The 23,490-nt window shown below is 36.1% G+C and overlaps 1 protein-coding gene across 3 annotated transcripts in view; it reads left to right on the top strand.

Annotated features, from left to right (window-relative positions):
- LUZP2 (leucine zipper protein 2) overlaps nt 1-23,490 on the top strand; it is a 190,336-nt gene that overhangs the window by 124,883 nt on the left and 41,963 nt on the right. For all 3 annotated transcript variants that reach the window (XM_054068772.1, XM_054068774.1, XM_054068775.1), the window contains exons 8-9: nt 16,491-16,565; nt 20,716-20,880. In XM_054068772.1, coding sequence (XP_053924747.1) covers nt 16,491-16,565; nt 20,716-20,880 — 240 coding nt within the window. The remainder of the gene's footprint in view (nt 1-16,490; nt 16,566-20,715; nt 20,881-23,490) is intronic.

Below are 23,490 nucleotides of genomic sequence, written 5' to 3'. Positions count from 1 at the left end.
GAGGAAGAAAACTCAAGCATTAAGCAGAGAACAAATGGGAAAGTTTGTCTGGGAAGTTACTGGCATACGTAAAGTGAAATCCACCTTCTGTTGGTCCTAGATCAGTAAACTATTTGGAGGACTTTTCCTCAGGGATAAGAGTTCAATACTTAAGGTATAAATGTAAAAATCAGTGGTTTGTAGTGGAAGAGAGGGAGTTTACTTGTGTTAAACCAGATGCAACGTGTCTAATGTGAATGTGAATAGAAGTGGGTCTCATTTGACTGAATATGAATGTGTGTACCGTAGACTCCATTTCCAATCCTTGGAGAGTTATTCGGTATTACTGTGACAGTGTGGGAAATACGTATTCTCCTAAAGACTATGTCTACATTTTACTGTGTGAATTATGCCTTAGACTCTTTTACCTACATTGAATAGACAGTCCTTGATTATGAAGGAATACCAGGGCCACCAGCTCAGATGTAGATCCCAGATTATGTAGGGTGAGTCCTGCTCTGAATGCACTTACTTGCAAAATAGGGAAAATGTTATTTGCCTTTTAGGAAAATTATGAGTTAATGTAATTAAGAAAATTTTTAGAACTTTAAATGGATGATGTTAACAAATAATGAAATGTATTCCAAAGTCCCACATTCTGGGAACACATGAAAATACCTGAAACATCTCTTGACCGTGTACGTTTCTGTATGTGATTGTCTAATATGCTAATTTGCTATATTCTTTATGTGTAGTGAGAAATGTTTTGTCAGATTTGTTTGTCAGTCTTTTTCCTGACTAAAGGAAATATGTTTTATGAAGAAAATGGAACAGAAAACTTATGCTATCCTCCTAGATATCATGTAAGATGTGGTTCAGTGTGCTGTTCTGCGTGTTTCAGGTCAGAAGACAGACAAACTGAGTAGAGTAGAAGCCATTTGGTGTAGTGCAGAAAGCTCTCTAAGTATCTGATCAGAGAGAGTCTGATAGATCTGGGCGAGAATGGGTGGTATTTCATTTCCAGCTGCTTTGATACTAGAGGCTAAACAGGTTTCACGTTATCATTGCTGTTGAGGATGTTCTGTGAAGCTACATTTCTTTCTGATAAAAGATCAGAAGGGTGGATGGATGGACTTCTGCCAGCACAGAGCATCAATGGCATGTGTGATAATCTCCTGGGTGCTAGTTACTATCACATTACAGGACTTCTACCCTTTCCCTCTCCACTGCATTCCCACCACCATGAACCTTGTTTTCTGTGTGTCTTGCCGAGGACTTTGGGGAATTCTGTTTTCTGTGTATCTCTGAATGTTGTAGGCTTCTCATAGCAGTTCACTAGAAGAGGGTTAACTTCAGGCTGTTAGATTTCTAAAGGGCATGAGGGAATGCTTCAATTTGTGCCCATTAAACTATTACTTTCTGTGGTGGAATTAATTGTGAAGATACATGTGAAGTAAGTAGGGGCTTTTTTTGTTTGCTTTTTGTTTTGCATAATCAACACTGAGAAACCAGTTGTTAATGAATTTTAAATTCTGGTATCTACTTCTGTCAATACCTCTCTGTAATGACTAAAGCTCTGGGGATTAAGTAGGAGAGAAAGATGAAGGCGGGGGAGATAGCTTTCTCCTTTAATACTCTGGTGAACTGGTAAATTATATCTACGTTTAACATTATCTGACAGCAACTTAACAAGTGGTAGTAAATATGACTTCATCATATTTGGCATGTACTTACTCTTAGGTTTTCAAAGTGTTTTGTGATCTGGCTGATTAATTATGTGGCGTGTGTGTGTGTATGTGTATTTATCTGCCTCTCTCTGTATGTGATATAATGCCAAATGAGGTTATTGGCATCTCTGAGATTAGAATTTGAGCTCCAGTCTCTTTGTCAGCATTCTGTCCCTTAAACCATGCGGTGTAGTATCCTTAGAGCTGAAAAAAGTTGAAACTTGCTTTGTATTATAATGAGAAAAATAAAGAATGATTAATCTTAAGATTTCATTCAATCTACTTAATTTTATAACCATGTCTGTAAAGAAGTACTTATGAGTTCTGAATGAGTCCAATCTTAATTGCTGTAATTTAATTATGGTCCTAAAACTCTGATTCAGTCATGTAATCTTAAGTTTAAATGCTTTGCTAAATTGAGGTCTGCATTTGGCTTAAGCAATCATAACCACTTGTTTTCAAATTACTCCTCTTTCATTAACTCTCTTCCCATAATTTCCTTATACTGTCCCAGAAGAAGTTATACATCGGAAAAGAACTAAAATTAATGGGGTTTTTATTCATGAAACATAAGCATATGTGTGTGTCTGATAGGAATATGAGATGGAGAAATAAATCCAGCAATAACTTTCACTATCAGTTTATTCAAGTATCTTGGTTTGGGTTTTTTTAAATTTTTCTTTTAAATGTACAAGGTGAGAGCGGTTCACTGTTACAGCTTGAGTATGTCTTTGTTTACCTCTATTGTGATGAATTTCTAAGGATTTTGCTTCAGAGTTCTGGAACGATGAATTTCATCTACTGTTTAATCTGGTTTTGCTTTTACCATCTAAATGCTGAGACAAAATGTATTGATACATAGCCCTAAAACCAAAAAAAAAGGTGCAAAGGTGAGCAACAGCTAACTAAACCTGGACTGCTGACATACTTAATCTTTTGTTACACAGCAGGATTTAAATTTGAATAAGCATCTACCTTTCAACAAATTCGGTAATTGCTAGTAAGTATCCTGTAGATGGTCTTGCCACGAGCAAGATGGTTTATAATTATGCACCTTCCTCTGAAGAGCAAATGATGTTTTCTCCAGTTGTTCACACGGACCAGGCTGATTCCAGAGGTGTAGCTGTTGAGGTGAATATTTACTCTGCCTTTAGCGCTGGGAGATCCTTGGAGCCACCAGGTGCCCAGGTAACAGGATCAAACTAGAGGATGTCTGAGGAGACAAATGTAGGGCTGGGAGATGAGGGACATAGCGAAGCAGTCAAGGCAGAGGTGCTCAAGTAGAAATAGAAAGGAAAAGACATGTGAGAATGTTAGTGGGATTGACTGTGAGAGAGATAAAGGAGGGAAAGGGGGAGGGAAGAAGAGAACCTTGCTCCCAGTGCTGGACAGCCTCTCTGCTTCTCATTGTGCTCCAATTTGTTTTCTTTTTTGGATCTTTTTTGATACTCTTGAATCCACACTTCCTCGTACAGCGCAGTATCACAAATTAAGAGGAAGATTTTGTCACTTGCCTTCAGTTTTCTTTTATGCTCCTAAATAGTGTTTCAGGTACCGAGTGCTCAGTACCTCTAAAGGACTAAGCTGTACCTTATTAGCTCAAATTTAGGCTTGTCTTATAACTGCTCACATAGATATATGAAAAAGAGAAGGCAGGTTAAATATAATGTGGGTTTTTTTTTTCTTCCAAGGTGATGTTTCAAGAAAGTATTTGTGTCTAGGAAACACATGAATTGACATATATATAAGGGGCAAAGGATGTGTTTTAAAGACCTACCTAACTAAACCAGTACTTAAAAGTCTGATATTTATAGTCCAAACCATTTTCTAAGCTCTTTGAAACACATAGTGCTGCATTAAACAATTCATTACTTGGAGGTGAAAATTGTTTTATATTACACATTTGATATGGTAAATAGAGTCAAAGAGAAGCCAAATTGTGTGAAATTGTTTTCACATCATACTGACTGGATGTGGGAAATATTTATACCATTCCTCCCTCTAAAGTAAAATTGATGCCACCATATGTGTTTTCCCCTTTATTAGCAGTAGTTAATTACATGCCACAGTAAACCTATTTCCTGAGGTTGCAAAGTATTTATTTATGTGACTCAGACTATGAGTTTCTGCATTCCCTACAGAGAAAGAGGTGAAATGATTAAAGAAAGACAAACAAATAAACAAAACCACTGAAGACTTGACTTAGCAGAGAACTTGTGTTAAACTTTAACACTTAGATTACCTTGTTGTCTGGGCTTGAAATAATTAATTACATAATTTAAAAAAATTTATAGCTTTTTACAGAAGTGCTTTGTGTGTCTGCATGTGTAAGAAGATGCAAAAGCTTCAGGTTTTCCAATGCAATTATACTACCTATTTCCATACAGTTGGCGGTCAGGCTTGACCCAAATCCAGCCATTTCATAAATGCACATTCAGTTCATCCGTGATTTGCACCTGCTTATATTAAAATTGTTATCAACTTCAGAATTCAGCTGACCGTGTGTGTTTGAAAAATCGGTACATTTAATACATTTTCAAGGATTCTTCCTTATGCTCAAAGTATCATAAAACTTCTCCTTTACTTGAAGAAAGCTTTCCAAAAAAAGCAACATTGTTTTCCTTAAACTTTATTTATACACTGATTTATTTAGCACACAAATAATGTTGTTATCTTTGATATTGCTTTTACTTTGTCCCATGATGCTAAGTGTAACTTCTGTAGCTCCATATTAAAAGGAGTTTATAAGAGAAAACTGAGGACAGTTTCATATGGACCTTGAAAGAATACTACAATTCATCTGTCTTTCAGACAGGATCTTCACCTGTAATGCATTTATTCATCCAATGTATTTTTTCAGCATTTGGATCTTCTGCCACCTTCCCTGGGAAATTTAGAAATACTGCTTAGGGAAAACTAAAAAAAAAAAACCAACAAAAAAGCTATTATAAATTAACAGTTATAAACATAGATAGAATGCAAAATATTGGAGGGTGTGTTTCCCTGGCACATTCCAAGATCTTAACTTTATTAGGGTTAAGAAGTTATAAAAAGATATATAAAGGCCTATATAAAGTACGGACTGACTTCATCACATTGCATAATGACTGAATAGAATCTGGAAGGTGAGCATTAATAGTTATTGTGCATTTAATTTATAGCATTTTTAAGCCTATTGTTTTGAGAGAGTAACTATCAAAGAATTCAGATAGGAAAATGTTCTCTAAAATGTTTCTCTGGACCTTGTCAGAAATTACTCAATGAATAAGTAGAAAATAGCAAACTGAATCTCCTTTTAAGCTATATTTTTATTTATTTATTTTATGATGCTTTCCACTTGGTAAATTCATTCTCATTGGTCCACTGTGGCTTGCATATTATTCTTTGATTTAATTAGCAAGAAAGAAGTTATTTTTCTTTGGATTGAGTTGATTTTTTTTTCCAAAAGCCTTTGCTTTTCTTACAAAGAATGAAGATGAAATGAAAAATGACTACAATAAAAGTGGAGTCTGACAGACAAGGAAATGAAAAGTCTGAAACACGCTTACAGACTTTTCCTTTTAAATACATAAATAAGAAAAGTTATTCTGTGTTTACTAAGATAAAAAATTCTTATCTATATATGTGGCAATCCAATCAGCACTGGTGTTGTTGTGGCAAAAGCTGTTTTCTTAGGAGGCTATGGAAAACTGAAAGGAAGTTCCATATTCTCTTACTTCAAAGAAGGTTCAACTATATGTGTTATTCTCTTACAAAGTTTAATTTTTTTTTTTAAAACCTGCAGCAGTTCAGGCTCTTTCTGCTGCTTTTGAGTATTCTCATCTACTAGTCTTAGTAATAAAGAAGTGTTTACTTACATGTCTTGAATCTTCCTTACTGTAATTGAAGTTATCATGGTATCTCCCACAGACTTGGAAAGTAATTTTTTTTAAACCTCTGTCTTTTAAAGCAGCATTTGTCGTATTTTGAGATTATTATTCTGCATCTCTCACAGTGTAGATTTTTTTAGATCAAAGAGAATAGATTTTTTTCCCAGTTTTCTCAGTACATTTTTTGCACTCCATTAATGCTTCATGTCAGTCACATCTGAACTTGTTTTCTTTGTTCTCTGTCAATTTGCAGTGCCCTAAAATGAACACTGAAGTTCAGATGGATATTTCACTCATGCTGAGCAGAGCAAAAAGATTTTTGTGGTCTGTGTTCTCTGCATTTTCTAGAAAAACATGACATATTCAGTGGTGATGTCATCTTGAGTTATTCATCCCTACTGTTCTATATTCTATATTTTTTATTGGTTACTCCTGTCTGTATTTAGTATCTTATTCCTAGTGAATGTCATCCTATTTTTTCCAAGTTTGTCTGTATAAATTTAGATAAATCCCGTCTTCTGTGACAGATAGGGTTCTAGTTTGATGTCACCAGAACAACAAACTCATATTTATTGAGTACATGCTTAGTTCACTGTTCGGTTCAAGAATTTTGTATATTAATTAAAACTCTGTACACTCCAGAGGTGGTGTGATTATTCTTTTCATTACTCTTTCAGATCATGAATGTTGTGCTAATGGGCCTATGAGTCATGACCTCTTAAATTTCTCTCTTTCTGAAGCCTGGTATCACATGTATTTTTTTTTCCAGCCTTCAGCTTCTTCTCTGCTGAGTCTGTAAGGAACTGCAGTATTAGAGCCTAATACCAGTTACTAAAGCAAAAAAAAGTTATGTTGCACAAACACGACTAGTAGAAAACAATCAAGTGAAAACTTGTACTGAACAGAGTCATATTAGATGGAAAAAGGATCTTTTGCCTAAAACTCTTTGTGTACATATTCAGGGCTACACATTATAAAAGAGAGACTGTGTACCATAGTATTTAAATTTGGCTGAAAAGGCAGTTATGTGTGTGAAAGTAAATGATATCAGGCAAAAAAGATGAAAATAATTTGGGGAAGAAAGGTTTAAATAATACTTTGAGTTAAATATATCACACACAATTTGCCCCAGACCTTGAGAGATCACCTCAGGATTATTATTTTGAGCAATTATTTCAAACTACTTTTTCTCTTGTAGAAAAAGTCTTTAATTGTGGGAGACAGCATCATGGCTGCAGTATTGTGAAATGCTTTTCTTCATCTTAGACTCAGGAATTACCACATTTGTGCCAATATTACTATACACTTGTGAGCCGTAGATCCAGTGATTTGTTATCTATACATTCAGGTCAAGTTGCCTACAAACCCAGAATTTACAGAATGGTTTGCATTTTATTTTCTGGTTCTATTTGTGTACATTGGGTTATGCAAAGCCAGGTAGAAAGACTGATGACATTTTTCTTTCAAAGCATTTGCCATGCAAGGTAATTACAAACACCTATGTTTGTAATTGTTAAGATATGCTTAGTATCTTAATCAGTAATTAATGCGTTTTCATAGAAGTTGCTGTATCTGAAGCTCTGTGACAGCCAGGAGCGTGTTGCTAGGGAGAGCTGAATCTTCATGTTGCGCTGTGAGAATGTACAGCTATTATTTTGATGATTTGCTTAGAAATAGGTGTGCTTTCTTCGAAGATTATCCTTGTTCGTTGAACATCATCATGATGGCAGGAAAAAAAAATTGTAAGCATATTCCTCAAAGCAATTACATTGATGGTTGATGGAATGGAATTCTAGTGTAGATTTTATTCATGTTTGAACTTGTCTTTATATGAAGATTATTCTGTTCATCTGTGTATTTCTAGAATGCAGTGATTAGACAGGACTGGTTTTTTTCTGGTTTGAGAATGATAGGATTGAATATGAACTTTGTGCCAGGTCCTTTTGCTGCTGAGTCTGACGGGCACATCCTGGGGTGGATGACTGATGGGCCAGGCTTTTTATGGGTTAATGTAATGAGTGAAAATTGATGTTTTCTTTGAGTCCTAAGAGAAGAGATGGTGGTGTCTTCCTTGAGGTATTTCTACTCTGTATCGTACTGAGTGTTGGACTTAGTCTTCATGGTTTAGGATCCCTATAGGTCTTGCTGCGTTTAGTAGTTCAGTCTTAGAAACTACTAGATATTTAACTTTTCTTCCAGGTTTTTTTTCGGTTGGTTTTATAATGCTGTTGTTGCTTATTTATTTTATGATTCTTTTTTCCTTGATCAAGTCCATATGTTTGTACTCTTTTAGATATTTATTTGGGTGCCTACTGTTGGATGTAAAATTTTTATTTTCAGGTTATCAATTATTTGTGATTAGATCTGCCTGCTTATTGGATGTACAAAAATGCTTCAAGACAGGATATTGAGTTGTTTTTTCCTAGCAGAAGCTGAGGCCCCTGGGAGAGACAGGAAATTAAAATGTGCTTGGTTGATTTGGAAAAACACATTAGGTCTCTTGCATAAATGTCTGTAGTTGGTGTTTGAGTGGTAAGAGATGACAGGATTACTTCTCAGATAGCTGTCTTGTTGAGACAGTGCAGTTAGCATAGGGACCATTTCTTCATTTTCTGTTACGTGGTCTTTTATCACTGTGTAGTAAGCAAGTACTTATTGTTTTCATGAAACACTAGACTTTTTTTAAAAAAAAATTCACTTCTTTTGTAGTAGGTAATTTTTTTTCCCCCCGTGAGTGGTGGTATAGCGTATCTTCACAACATTAACAAAAAATGCATGTAGAAAGTCTTACCTAGCTCATGTGTGTTTTGCTTAGGAAGTAGATCTCACTGTTTACCTTGGCATCTTTTTTCTGGTGCATAATTTCCATTTCAAATGTCATATTTTAGCATTTTGTGTGTTATTGCCATTAAGTTATAATTATTAGTAATATATTAATGGTAACAATTGCTAGCGTTACTGGAGGGGCCTGAAGATCTAGACAGAATTTGCTGCTGAAAAATAATTACAAGCTGTTTGAAGACATGGGAATTCTTTAATATAAAGAGATAAGTAAAATGTAAGAAGGTGGAGGGATGCCATCATATATATTTCCCAGTAAGGACATTATGTATTAACATAGTTTATTGATATCTCCTTTGAAACAAATCTCCTTCTACTATTCTATTTTTTTTAATGGTTCCATGCAGTTTTGGAAATCACAGATTTGTGAAATGTGAACACGGTTTCTGTACTTGTTTATTCAGGTTTCTTAGTTTATTGTCAGTAGATTTCTTACAACACAATTTTGAGCATGAAAAGAACTGTTTCACTTCTTTTAGTGAACTGGAAAATCCAATTTTAAAAGTTTCTGTAAGACCCTGAAGATGTGGCCTTAAGGATATGGACTTGCATTAGATGGTAATGCAATCTTAAATAGCAAGTCTGAGTGACTGTATGAGACAAGCCCAGTCAACAGCCAGCGTGAGACAGGGTTACTTAAGTCTAGCAGAAGCATCCCCACGTTTAACTGGCAGCATACAACTATTCAATCAATTTACAGACCTAGTTCAGCTCCCACTAAAATGAGGGGAGGTTTACTATTGTTATAAAATTGAAATTGATTGGGACTTTGACATTTTTCAAATGGCTTAATTATTGCAATCATTCCGAGTGTTCTCAGTAGGAAGGAAAAATTTAAAAACTTTATCACACAAAGTATTGAAAAATTCTAAACTGCCCAAAGGTCAGAGAAAAAAATAAGGCTGAGGGAAAGACATACAAGAAGCTGAAAGATGAGGCAAAACTTCATCTTTTATAGACATGTAACAGGAAAAAGAAGGGAATATTTTCTGTGGGCCTGGATCCACGTGTATTATATATGAAAAGGGGGGCAAGATGTTATATGAGTAATGCCAATGCCAGAAGTACACTTTAAGACCAACTGTTTTGGCACAGTCATTTTTATTCAGCATTTAAGCTTCTGCAGTGGTAGGTGCTGTAGAAATTGTGAAGAAATATGTCTTCTTCTGAAATAGTAGAGCTGAAGATATTAGGACAAGGTGTGCTGCCAGCCTCCATACACCTAAAAGGAGGGAGTGGTCATGCACAAACATGAAAAATTGTGAAAATGAACAGCAAGAGCCAGACGTGGTGCCCATGCCTGATGGCCTTTCCTTTCCAAGGTGCTGTCTTGGGCACCGTGTCCTTAACGGCACCTGGCACACATTAAAGTCCAGAACCAACCACTCTGTTGGCCCTGAGGCTCCTTGATGAACTGTGCTGTGGTGTGATGACTTAGGAGATCATCCAGCTCCAGGCAATCAACAGCTGGAGCACATTGACATGTATGTCCCGAATTGCCTGCTTCCTAGAGGCAATTTTGAATACCTCAGCTTTTGTTCCAAATTAGAAACAAAAATTATTTGAGAGGATTGTTCTGCATGGCTTAGTCTCCTCCTTGCTTGATCCTGTTTTCTGAGGTATTGCTTATAGCAAATTCAGAGCTGTCTACGTGATGATCTGTACCATGAACAACTCAAAATAAATACAGTCAATTTAATTTGCATTTTGGGAGGGGTTTTGAAATTTCTATATTACTCATTTTCAGCTGATTTGGAGGCACTTTGTAATAATGAGTATGCTGTTGTTAATGAATACTGTATGTGTTGGATGTGTTAGGTTTTACTTTATCCATCATCTGAAGGTGAGGTAGTCTTTTCAACCTGGAAAGTAGAGCTGAAGATATTAGGACAAGGATATTAAGTTCACTTGATAAACACAAGCGATATTGCCAGAAATACTAGTTCTGTTTTCTTTCTGTTTTTCAATCAAAAAGTTGAAGCTTGGGACAAAATGTGTACTGATCTCCCCTCAAGAAAAAATGAAATAAATGTTTCCAACACACTAGTGACAGAGGTGTAGAGCACTCCAGTTTGCCTAACAGGAATTTGAAAGTGCTTATCCCATTAGTGTTTCTTCTCTTACTGCCAAAATAAGCAATGCAATTATCTAAAGAAGACTGACTTAGGAAAGAAAGAACAGCAGGTTGTTGTAATCATGTGGATCGGCTATCCATCAGAAATAACAACTGGTACTTAAACCTGAGGTGCTCTGGCCTGATCTGCAGGGAGGAAAATCGCCTGACAGAGATAAAAAAGCAGACTAGGCACAAAGGTGAGTGATGTAGCTCTTCTCTTGGTGCACATCATCTGAGCCTGCTTCTGCAGAGAAACACGTATTTTCCTATTTTCCTATTTTCACTCAGGTGGAGGTCGAATACTGTACTGAAACCCTAGCTGTGATTTTGCTTTTATTGTAATGAATTTTGTGTGATGGTAATGCACGAGGCTTGGGGGGGGGGCGGGGGGGGGAAGAGTGAAATTTCAACTAACAACAAAGCACAAAGATCTTACTTCCTATTTTTAATGTACATCCAGAATAGTCACAAATGACAGATAAAAGCATTGTGGCAGTAATGAGCATGAAACGAAGAGGGAAGAGATGGGAAGAGAAGGGAATATTTTATAGTGACCTTCCAGTACCTGAAGGGGACCTACAGGAAAGCTGGAGAGGGGCTGTTCATAAAGGCTTGTGGGGATAGGACCAGGGGGAACGGGTATAAACTGGAAAGGGGCAGCTTTAGACTGGACATTAGGAAGAATTTCTTCGCCATGAGAGTGATGAGACGCTGGCACAGGTTGCCCAGGGAAGTGGTGGCTGCCCCATCCCTGGAGGTGTTCAAGGCCAGGTTGGATGGGGCCTTGGGCAGCCTGAGCCAGTGGGATGTCCCTGCCCATGGCTGGGGGGGTTGGAACTGGATGATCTTTAAGGTCCCTTCCAACCCTAACTATTCTATGATTAAGACTGTACAAGCTATGAGTCTTTGCAGAAAATATGTTTTTAGCTGACTTTTCTTCTTTTAAGTGGTTGAAATAGAATTCAGATGTTGCTTACTGTCTGGGTTTTTCTGCATGTCTGATTAAGAAGAATAGCTGCCAAAAAATGGTGTTCTCAGTTACATTTCACACCTTGTGCTGTGGTAAACAGTACAGTTTGGAAGCCCAAGTGTCTTTTTCTAAGATACAAGTAATGCTTGCAGAATAAGTGCAGTAGAAATGTGTTTACCAGATAATTTATTCAAGTTTCAGGGTAAGTGGTTTCCAATTTAAGAAGTTGTTCTAGTTAGAAATTCTAATCAATTATAAAATAAAAAGTTATACAGTAAATATTTTATCTTTTCCTTAAGCATTTAATTAAGGACTGTGGGGGCAAAACCGGAGTTCAGAATATCAAATCTATTTAACGTGTGATTAAACATCACTTAGTCAATCATGTTTTCTAATTAAGCAGAATATGTGATAATTTTGCACTCAGTAAACAGCAAGCTTTGATTTAAAAGTTTTGTAGTAGCCAAATAAAATCCTGTTTCATTATGTCTTGAAGTGAAGAAAACTCAGTCATGACTGTGTTTATCTCTGCACGCGTGAGTAGTCCTTCTCACATGAAGCCATAACCTAGCCTTTTCAGAGAAAAAAAATATAAATTAATATGAAATTGAAATTTTGTATATGGAAAAGAAAGGAAACAGAGTATTTTTTTCCTTGAGTATTTTAAGCCATTACAAGTTAAAAAAAAAAACAAACAAAAACACACACACACAACAAAAACAACAGCAAGAGCAATCACTATCTGCTTTATATTCCATATTGAGATGGTGTATAAAGTTTCTGGGAGAGAAATGCTAAAAAGCCTTTAAAAAACATTTTTTTGGCTGTGCTAACAAGCATGTAGTATTTGTAATAGCTGTACAGTTGTGTCATCCACCTGACCTGAACTGTAACTCTTAATTATTCTGGGGGTGGAATTAATATCCTGCTATTAATGTGGAATAGATCTGGCATGAAGTATGACTGAAATGTTAAGGTGAGCACTACACAGAAACAAGATCACAGCCTGTTTTTGCTGACCTGCACCTTCAGGAATAATCCAGTTACTCGCTTGGTGGGTGAGAAATTTTAAGTTTTGTCTGACTCCTGAGAAGAAATGAACAGCAACTTATTTGTTGTATTTACGTAGGTATATTAGTCCCAACATCATTGAAAGGGATAATTCTTTAGAACAAACAAAATCTATAACTTTTCTGAAAGTACACAAAAAAACCACTAGTGAATGTTCTTTTTATTCTAATGTGACTAAGGAAGTGAGAAACGTAAAGCTCTAGCTGCTGAATTTTAGATTACAAAACTTCTCTCTTGTCCCCCTGTTTTGTTGCTTTTGTGTGACCTTGTGGAATACGAACCTATCCACTACCTATATTATATTGATAAGATATTTATAAACTCTTGAGCATTCGAAGTCATCACCCCAAAGACACGTGGGCATTGACTTCGCATTTTCTTATGTATATGCAGAAATTCGCTCTGGTGTCAATTATGCATTATAAAAAATTCTATGTCAATTTGGATTTCTCTCTGACTGCTTTAAATCAGACCAGTCCTCTCTTTGCTTTTTATGTTTATGCCTGAAAGAATTTAAATATGGTCATTTTGTGTCATGTAGTTCACAATGAGTGAAGGTAAGTACATTCATTTAAGTGAGTCAGAAAAGTGTGCTTCACTGACAGTGATTACTCAGTGCACTCTTTTGGAGAATGAAAAAAGTGATTTATCTCACTGTCTCCTCTGTAAGGCCTGTTTCTACAAGAATGCCTAAGAGAAAATATTTTAAACTTTTTGCAGACTATGCTTTTAAAAAGTACTTTACTCCTTATCAAAATTGGCCTTATGTAGTGCTACTGGTGTTTTGTCCTTCATTTTTATTCAATATCCAAGCCACGTTAATCTGATCAGGCTCCCTAAAAACTTCTAATTTAAAAAAAAAAAAACAGTGAAACTATTACAATATGAAGTCAGCCTTGATAGACAACAATTTTCAGAAAAGCTGATTATTCTGCAGTTTTGTTACTAAGAAGTGAATAAATATGACTACTTTGAAGTGAGTGGTTCATCAAAAATGCATTTTTAATGCCAGGATTTTATTGTCACTTGATATCATTTGGATTGAAATCACTGGCGTATGGGGTCAGTAATCTGTGAAATAAAATAAATATATGTGAAAGTTACAGAAAAGGTTAGTCTATCAAAATATGACAAAATGTTATAAAAAATAAGAATAAGGCTTGAAAGTGATGCATTCAGAAAGACTTTATTAATATGTATGAGCCTGTCCTTTGGAAGAATACCTTTTGACTATGAACTGAAAATATTTTACTTTACGTGAGCAATGTTATTACAATCTATTAGATCAACTAATTCTTTCTAATGGCAGTCAGCAATTAATAAAATCAAAGACTTCCTCCAACTTCAAACTGGCTGCAGTTTCACTGAGTACAATGTATTATACAGAACCAGCCACTCCCCTGCAAGGTAAGAAGCAGCAGCCAGTTGTAACCGCTGTGACTTGCCTCCTATCAACTATCTGCATTTAAGGATGCTGACATAATGCATGTGTTGAAGGAAATGATACATCCTGAAATTCACAACTTCAGCTCTGGTATTTCACTGATTGAAACTGTAACACAGATGGTGCTGGAAGCAGAAGTTGCCATCACCATGCAGCAATCCATCATCTTCCATGTGGTTATAATCCTTTAGCAATGCATGCCATCAGAGGTGCCTTCCTGGCCTCTCATTTATTATGTAATCATTATTTGTATAATATCTGGCAGTTCAAATTGCTTAGTTACATATACTGGTTTCCGAATCTTAGTTTTCATTAATTAAAAATGTATTAATTTGTATAACTGTACTGTAAAAATAATATAATTAGTTGCAATAATTAAAACATTAATGATGTGAGAAATTACTTGATCTACATCTAGTAACTAGTGAGAACTCTGCATCAGCTAGAGCTAGGTTTATTGTTCAGTCTTTCAAACAGATTTGGGACTGTGGTTTTTTGTGAGCAATATTAGGTACTCTATTTAGTAACAAATGCAAATGTTACTGAACTCTAGAAAAATTCTTATATGTTAGTAAGTTTTTTTCCTCTAATAAGCCAGTGATAAATCCAGTTAATTTTTGCAAATTCTTATGAAATGGAAGTATTCTTTCTGTATTATGGAATGGAAGGATTCTGCTAGTTTGATGTGTGTGTTGTGTGTGTGATGATACCAGTCACTACCTGATACCAAGTGTAAGAAATGCGATACAGTGGGAATTAGGGACTGTATTCACAAGAGACCTGCGCTCATCTGAGCAAGCAGTTGACTTCTGCTTTCAAGCAAGTTTGCCTAATCCTACGTGGTTTTGACTAATGAAGCTGTGGCTGCTGTGATAAATCCACAGATAGATGGCTAATCTTGTTTTAAAAGGTGACTAAGTAGTTCTTTACATAAGCAGGGAGTGGAAAATGCCAGGGTTTTGTTGTTTTATCAGCCAGTACAGACTATGCCTAATGCTAATAAACAACACTTGAGATAGGTGCTAAGGTCTTGCCTGAGCTAATGTACATCAGGTGTGCTGGAAGTAGGGTCATTGCCCTGACACAAAGGCCAAGTTAACCAAATTTTGTGGTGTTTGAGCTAAGCAGCATTTATATTGTGTGACTATACAATAAGCTATGCTACAGTTGGTTGGGTCTTCAAAAGTCTGGCAAAAAACTAATATGTGGTTGGAGATGAACTTCAGGAACCTGGTGAGCCTGGGGTGGTGCTGGGGGAAAGGGTGCTTCCAAATGTTTGGTCAAAATGAAAATGTGTTGCTCTTCAACTGAGAAATAAGAGCTTTATCCAGGTATTGTGTAAGCACAGAATGTGTGTTGCCTAATCAGGATTTCAGAGGGAAAGTATAACTGGTTAGTACAGTGTCTTTCTCTATGATTCTCTTCAGAAACAGGGAAAACAACTAGTGGGCTGGTTTTGCAAGTATACCGGTAAAAGAAACCTTTACCTTATTCCTTTTCATTGCATGCTAATGTGCTATTAATGATGGGGCTGAGAACTGTAGGAATCTGGCAGCTACTTTGCTAAAATGAACAGTTTTGTGGAGAATGTATTTTCCTAAAGCGGGCAGTTGAGTCTAGCTCGTAGGCAAGGGAAGAGAAAATAAGTGCCTTTATTTACTGAGGGTTTAAAAAAAGCATCTCCTGAACCCCTGCACTCAATGCACTGCCCAGACATTGTAAAAACACAGATTCCCTTCTGAAGGACTATGCAGGAATATTACATTAAGTTATATAAAGCAAACAATCCTTCCGCACAGGGTGCAGGCGGCTTCCCTGGCCTTGACTTCAAATGCAAATCTCCCAAAATGTTTTCTCCCTATGGAGTTGCATAAGTAGCTATTCTTGTGAATTTTGCTTTCATATCTCCAGGGAAAGAGACAGGAAAATAAATCTGGGGTTAACCCCTTGAATACCAGCAGATAGTAGCGTTTCCTAATGTGTCTACATGCATGAATGTTGAGATGTTTTCTACTTTCTCTGTTTATGTCAGGTTAGGTGAGTGTTAGCATCTCAGTGTTTAAAACTAAAAAAAAAAAAATGTTTCAAGTTACAAACAGGAGTCAGATAAATGAACAAAATAATAAAACTGGTTTGAATACTTTTAATTTTTCAAAATGTTACTATGGCGTAATTCTAAATACTTCATAGTATGGAACTACTTCTGCTGCTGACTCTGAAATTAGAGTAAACTTTGATTCACATAAATGGAGCAGATTTGAGCCCAGTTGCCACAAAAGAAAACCCTCTTTTTTGTGTGTGTGTAAGGAAATGCCTTGAGACCTGGTCTTTTTTGCAAGCAATTCTGACCCAATTCGTATGTATTATTTGTAAAATTTACATCCTTTCCTCTCTCGCTGGCAGTGCTTGAAAAATTATGGGTTAAAAAAGTGCGCTGTAGATTGCATCGTTTTTTTCTTCTTTATTCCCACAGGCACAACAGCTAACAGATCTGGAGCAAAAACTAGCAGTCGCAAAAGATGAATTGGAAAAGGCAGCCCTTGACAAGGTAAGAAGTGTAATGTAATGTAAGCATGTTTATCTCTATCAGCTGTGAATGTTTCAGTATAATTTGACAAAAACAAATGGAAGTCTTACAGTATTTTAGAGGCATACTTAATTGCATGTACCTGGGAGCAATGCTGCTGAAATCAGTAGAACTAATTATGATGAAGTTAAGTAGAGCTGCAAAGTTATTTAAGAGGAGGGCAATCAAATTAGAAACATCTCAAAGCCTCATTTCTTTATGTGCAAAAGTACACTAACAAGAATATGCTTGTAACAGGTATGATTTTTATCTGAGGTTTAGTCATAGTTCCAAGTAGGGTGCAATATAGAAATGGGTCAGTCTCTTGTGAGGGTGGGACTGATGTGACAGAGCTAGATCTGTGGGCAGAGGTGCCCACTCATGTCAGAGAGGCTGTGGTGGATCCCAGGAAAGGGGGTAAAGCAGGATACATTCACTGCTGTTGGCTATGCCACAGGGGAACATTATATTAGATTTAGAGTAACTAGGAGGAAAATATCATGTGACAGGGAAACAGTTTATCAAAAAGGAAAAACATTTATACAACTTCAAAACTATACATGTTCACAATACACTATCAAATCTACTTATTTTGTTTGATTTTCTATCATTCCCAGGTTGCAATAGACAAGTAAAAAAGAGTTATGCCCCTTTCACAAAAATATTTTTCTTTAATCTTCAGTATTGCAGTTGCTGAAATCATCCTTTTGAATGAGGATTTGCATCCAGCATTGCAAAATGTCATCTATATAAGACATACAGTAACATTGTTCAAACCTGTGTGTGCGTCTGGCGGTATACCATGTATTTTGTGTTAGTACACTGAACTTGATCCCTGCATGTATTAATTCAAAGATTGTTTTCCTTCTTTGCTCGTACGGCACTCGCAGACACGGTGTCTTGCTAGTGCCAATATACTGTCTGTGGGGATGGCAACAGAGCAGTGCTTGCCATAAATACCTTCTAAAAACAGTTATTCATTACAATGCCAAAAGTTGTGAAGGAGAAAGCAAAGAACATTTGACATCAGGAACTTTTAATGAGAATGCTATTAAGGAATTTGGTCTGCAAATTAAAAAGGGATTTGCAGCACACCCAGCTCACTTCTCTGACCCTCTGTTTCTTTCCTATTGAATGTTATAGAATTTTAATTTAGGGCTCAGTTATGGTTCCATAGGCTTACTAGAAGTCTGGTGTCATGTACTTGCAAATAATCATTAAGACAACTTTGGATGGCTTTGTTGCTTGCATGATGAGAAAGTGTAGTGGAAATGGTGAGCAGGAGTGAAAAACACAGTGCAAATGAAGGGAAATTACTGCTGAGTGATAAGAAGATTTAGGTTGCAGGTACGTTTTTCCCCTGATTAAGAGCTTTTCTGTGTAAAATATGAACTTTAAATAGAGATGGCCAGTGGTCTATCCGTGTCTTCAGTGAAGATTTGCCCTTACCTGTTTTGACAGTGTTAGCACACATAGTTTCAGCTAAAGGAATGGAAGCAATGTGTAAAGCAATGCACATTTTTGGAACATGGGCTGTATTTGAAATGAATAATTGTACGATCGAATGTCAGACGGTGCCTAAAAATGGACATCAACTTGTATTTTTCTTTTGGGAGTTTATAGAGTCATAGAATGGTTTGGGACAGAAGGGACCTTAAAGATTATCTGGTTCTAACCTCCTCCCACTGGGTCAGGTTACTCAAAGCCTCTTCCAGCCTGGTCCTGAACACTTCTAGGGACAGGGCATTCGTGACTTCTGTGTTAGACTTTTCTATTAAATATTATAATAATTTGTGCTGACAGTGAACTTAGTGTCTCTCAAGTCTATTTACAGCACTTTCCTGTGATGGACCCTTGGAAAACTGACAATTTTTTCATTACCACAGCCCAAATTATTCTGTATTGAGTCCAACCACATGACAAGAGTTTAAACAGATCTGGGAAATATGAAAATATGCGTCATACATTGGCAGTATTTTGATCAGCAAGCAGCCTGTTTTGACCACAACCTCATCTGTGCAAGGTCATTGAGAACTCTTGTCAAATGACATCCTTGATTCCAATACTGTTTCCTTAAGACGTACTCTTGTGCTCCCCATCTACAGATCTCTTGTTAGCAAAGTCAGAATTGAGTTTTGCTACTCACAGGGTGAAGACAAATTTTTCTGCATTTACTGCTGAAATGGCAAAACTGCTGGTCATAGGCAAGGCAGAACGAGCACTGGATTTCTGGAGTGAGAGATGAGAGGGTGAGATATCATGCATAGGGAGGAGTGTGGGTTCAGTTGAGTGTGATTGCAGGGAGCAGTCTAGTCATATAGTGCTGTAGCGGCTGGGTCCATATCTTCAAGCAAAATTAGAGAGTCTGCTACCTCTACCAGTTTGGTGTTGGAGCTTATTTTAATTATGTCAAAGAGTGATTTATGTTCCTGTGCAATCACTTCTTGTAAAGATAGGTGAAAAGACATATTACATGGAAAGAAGTATACGACGATCTTTTCATGTCATTTAGAAATTAAAAGATGCCCAAGTCAGATGGATAAGGTAATCCTTTCCCTTTTATACTGCCATCAGGTCAGAGGCATATCAGTCTGACTCAAGGTTAATACATTTTGATAAGTAGTTATTCATACAAAGTGCTGTCCTCTTTGATGATAGTCTTGCATTCCTCCTCACTGCATGGGTCTTAAGGGAAAAATATTCAATTTTGTCTGTTTGCAAACAAAAAAAAACCTGTTCCATCTTCTATTTCTTTGATTTTCCTTACTGTGCTGTGTATTCATAGTCTTTTTGTGGTTGTCTTTGATCCTACCATAGAAAGGTACCCTACTAACTGTTTTTGTTTGTTTATTTTTAAAGAAACACTCAGATTTTCCCATATATGAGATAGATGCCCTGGTTCCAGTTCAGTGGATGTTTGTTATCTGATGGAAAACACGGTGCATTTGTTGGGTCAAAAAAACCACTTGTTCAGCAAATAAATAATGTAGTGTATACCAAATACCATTGCTTGGGATTCATATAATTGAAATATATTTGTGTTGTATATATAACATATACTATACACAATATGTAATGTGTAGTCAGTTATATTTACTTATATTTTCCATGAACTTTTCCCATGCCTCACAATCCTTGATTGATCTATCTTCAGAAAAAATCTTTGAAGGTTGAAATATGCTGTTGTATCCTGTATTTATAGGCATATTCTTAATACAAAGAATAAGAGCAAGATTTTTTTTTAAAGGCCAGAAGCTGCCTAACTTGACCTGAAATGAGTAACTTGGTCTAGTGGAAGGTGACCCTGCTCAAGGCAGGGAGCTTGGAACTGGATGGTCTTCAAGGTCTCTTCCAACCAAAACCATTCTATGATTCTACGATTTTGTGATCTAACATTTGACTCTAAGTTACTTGCTGTAATGGAGCAATAATTTAAAAGGATATCTCTGTGCTGTAGTGATCTCACTGTTTTTACTGTCTTGGCTTATTTCAATGACAGACTGATATTTTCATTAATACATTTATATCTATTTCTTTGATTAAAATAACAGTGTTCTAACATGAGTTGCAAGCACTTCACTACTTAAAAGTTTTAGTTCAGCTTGATGGACAGTATTTGATCTGGACAATCAAATTCTTAACAGATAAAAAAAACCCTGTGGTTCTCTTTATGTTGCATTAAAGTCAGTCTTTATAACATGTGGAATAATACCATTTATTCTGAACATTAAAAACAAAACTGCATGTGAAGTCTGTGTCTCTGCAATACTTGTTCAGGAGAAATAGATGTTCACAAGTCTGGGTACTATATGATATTTGGTAGATTGTATTTTTGTTTCTTTTCAGATAAAATATCTGAAAATATAAATATAAATATTATATTTAATAATTATTTGTAATAATTGATGTGAATAAAACTTCATGGAGGAAAAGCAAGAGTGCAAAGACGTTCTAGGCAATTTGGTGTGTAACCTAATACACAAAACCTGCTTTAAACAGCCTCAGTATCTTCCATGGATAAGAAAAAGCAACGGCTGCTCATAAGTGTTTGGTTTAATGCAGAGAGAGAAAGCAAGCAAGTCTGTTCATAATAAGACATCTTAGAGAACTGATAATTTCTTATTTTCCCCAGGAGTCACAGCTGAAAGCTTTGAAGGAGACCGTTCAGCTTTGCCTGTCTTCCGTTCTGCACAATCAGCCTCCTGCTAAGAACGTAATCCCTTCAAAACCAGCTGAGAAGCTGACATCCCCGGTTACAAAGGGCTCCAAAGTTCCATTTCCAATGACAAGCACCAAGGTATGGTTTCTCCGTCATTTTTTTAAAACATCCTCAAGAGTTTGTCCAGTAAGAGCATCAAAGTGGAACTAAGGAGGATTTAAAATTCATTGAAACATTAGGATGAATTTTGAGGATAATTCTAAGCCTGTTTCTGATGTCAGTAAACTTTAAAAAAAGTTGGGAAGCATCTACTTCTTTTGCTGAGGAACAAAATTCTGTTTATCGCTTGCTAAATGGACCGTGTCTGCATAACAAATCTACAAGGAAGATGGATTTGCATCTAAAATAAGTGAGGATTCTAATTCATAGGATTATTTACCTGTCAGACACTGATAGTGAGTTTGTGGTAATATAGCACTAAACAGCAGGACAGTTTTTTGTTTGTTGTGGTTTATTTTACTGAAAAAGACTGGCACAAAAGCAAAATAGTGTGGGATACTCAAATCAGAAGGGATATACGGAGTTGATAACAGACTATTTGTAATATTCCAGTCATGCAAGATGGGAAGGGCAGTTTAGGAGAAAGCATGAGAAAAAAAACAAAAAATTGATGAGAAGTGTTCTGATTCAATAGATTCAAGCATTTTAATACAGTCAAGATTTACAGTGACTAACAACCATCCTGATAATTTTATTCTCTGGGGTTGCATTTTGCTTGTGTAAATCAATAGATGTAGAAGAAATTGGTTGATTTTGGTTACAAAGGAAGTTTTACAGAAGGATGCCTGAAGGATACTTCAATGTCCTCCATAAATTCCAAAGCTTTTTCCTGAAATATAAATAGGAATTGCTAACTCACAGCAAATTTTTTATTTTTATACAGCAGCTGTTCATATTCACTGTTAATACAGAGGCTGACTCAAAAAATTAGTAATCTTTCTGTATGTAATTAAAGTTGAATTATAATTTCAGAAAGCAGAATATAATGATAAAACTGACTCTCACATTGCTACTCTTCAAATAGTCACTGTCAGTCTTTTCATAACTGTTCTGTAGGAAGGAAACTTCATTCCCAAAATTATTACCTCTGGAAACAAAGCACTTTATTAATTATTAGCACCACATGGGGACATTAATGCTCATTTAGGTTAAGATCACTGGTTCTGTGTTCAGTAGGAGAGTAGACTTTTCTGTTGTAGGTCATGCATGTAGGCTGACCTTCACTCTGGGATCTCAGGAGCAAATTTTTCCCAATTAGTATGACTATAGAATTGTCTGTCTTGATCTTATTGTCCTTTTCTTCAGATCGGAATTGTTTGTGCCTCTGCCTTGAAAGCGTAGGTGTTCTTAAGGATACGGCTCTACAAGCCCCTATGCCTGTTTTGGATGGGTATAGGGTCAGAGCCTTCAAAGCGTTTGATTTCTCCTTGATTTTACAGGTGTTACTTAGAGCATCAAAGGAAATGGGAATACAATGTAGACTTCAGAATTAGATTTTTGATACTTTGGTGAAACACGGAATACTCTTCCTTCTTTTTCCGTGACGATATAGATTTTGTGTTTAATGGTCCTATTTGTAAAATATACCAGTATTTCGGTGCTCCAGCCTTTTGAGAAGCAGCATTTAGTCTTCTGTATGTAAAAGTGCTTGAATAAGTTATACTGTCTCTTTAATAAACATTGCACACATTTCTCTGCACTTGGCATATGCCATGAAAATGTCTGAGAAAATAATGGTCTGCAATCCTGCTCTTCCACACATTGACACCTCATTATTATAAATCTGTGCATTATCTGTGATTATAAAACCACTGAAATCTGCTACTGTGAAATAGATTGTCAAAGAATCATAGTCAATCCATAATTATACCCTCTGCCCTTGAGCTTTATTATAGAACTTTTTTTTTATGATGACATCCACTCATGTATTTTTTCCTTGACTTTTTCTTCTTCTTACAAACCAACTAATTCGAACTACAGATGTTCAGCTTTCTCTTTTTTTTTTTATTATACTTGCATAAACATTTTGATATAGCAGACTAGTATTTTTAGGTGAATATAAATGAGTGTGATGACTTAAATATGTTTTCGTATATAAAAATGGAAACCTCAGATGAGTAGCTGTTGTGCATCCTGTCATGTCTGTTAAGCAGAAGTTTCACCTTCAGGAAAGAAATGATGCTGTCTAGTAAATATCTTATTTCAAAGATATTCTCATCCAGCCTAAAAATTGATTTCTAAAAATGCCAGTCTTATTTTAAACCCTTTGAAGGGTACATTGTAAGATGTATGATAATTCTATCACTTGGGGAGAATCATTACTGGAATTGAGGTGCTTCCTTAATGCTGCTTAAAGAAAAAAAAAAAGAGATACAACTAAGTAGGTTGTATATTTGTATTCATAACTGGTAATGATAATAACTGAGTGCTTGTTAGAGATGATGTTTAGCACAAGAATATGGTGTGGAAAGGATAATTAGGAAGCAAATTGTTAAATTTCTTGGAAAGGTTAATTTTAAAAATTGATTTCTTAGGTAATTTGGTCTTTCTGGAGAGTGTGATAGAAAGAAGCATAAATCAGGTTTAAAAAAATGGTGTAAATCGGTGCACAGAAGTGTTTGAAGTAAAAAAAAAAAAAAAGCTGCTGTTCTGGAGAGTTCAGTAATTCGGAAAACTGGGTAGCAATGT

This window comes from Cuculus canorus, chromosome 5 (assembly GCF_017976375.1).
Source record: "Cuculus canorus isolate bCucCan1 chromosome 5, bCucCan1.pri, whole genome shotgun sequence".
NCBI lineage: Eukaryota > Metazoa > Chordata > Aves > Cuculiformes > Cuculidae > Cuculus > Cuculus canorus.
The sequence above is the reverse complement of the archived record's forward strand: the minus strand, read 5'-3'. Positions and strand labels throughout refer to the sequence as shown.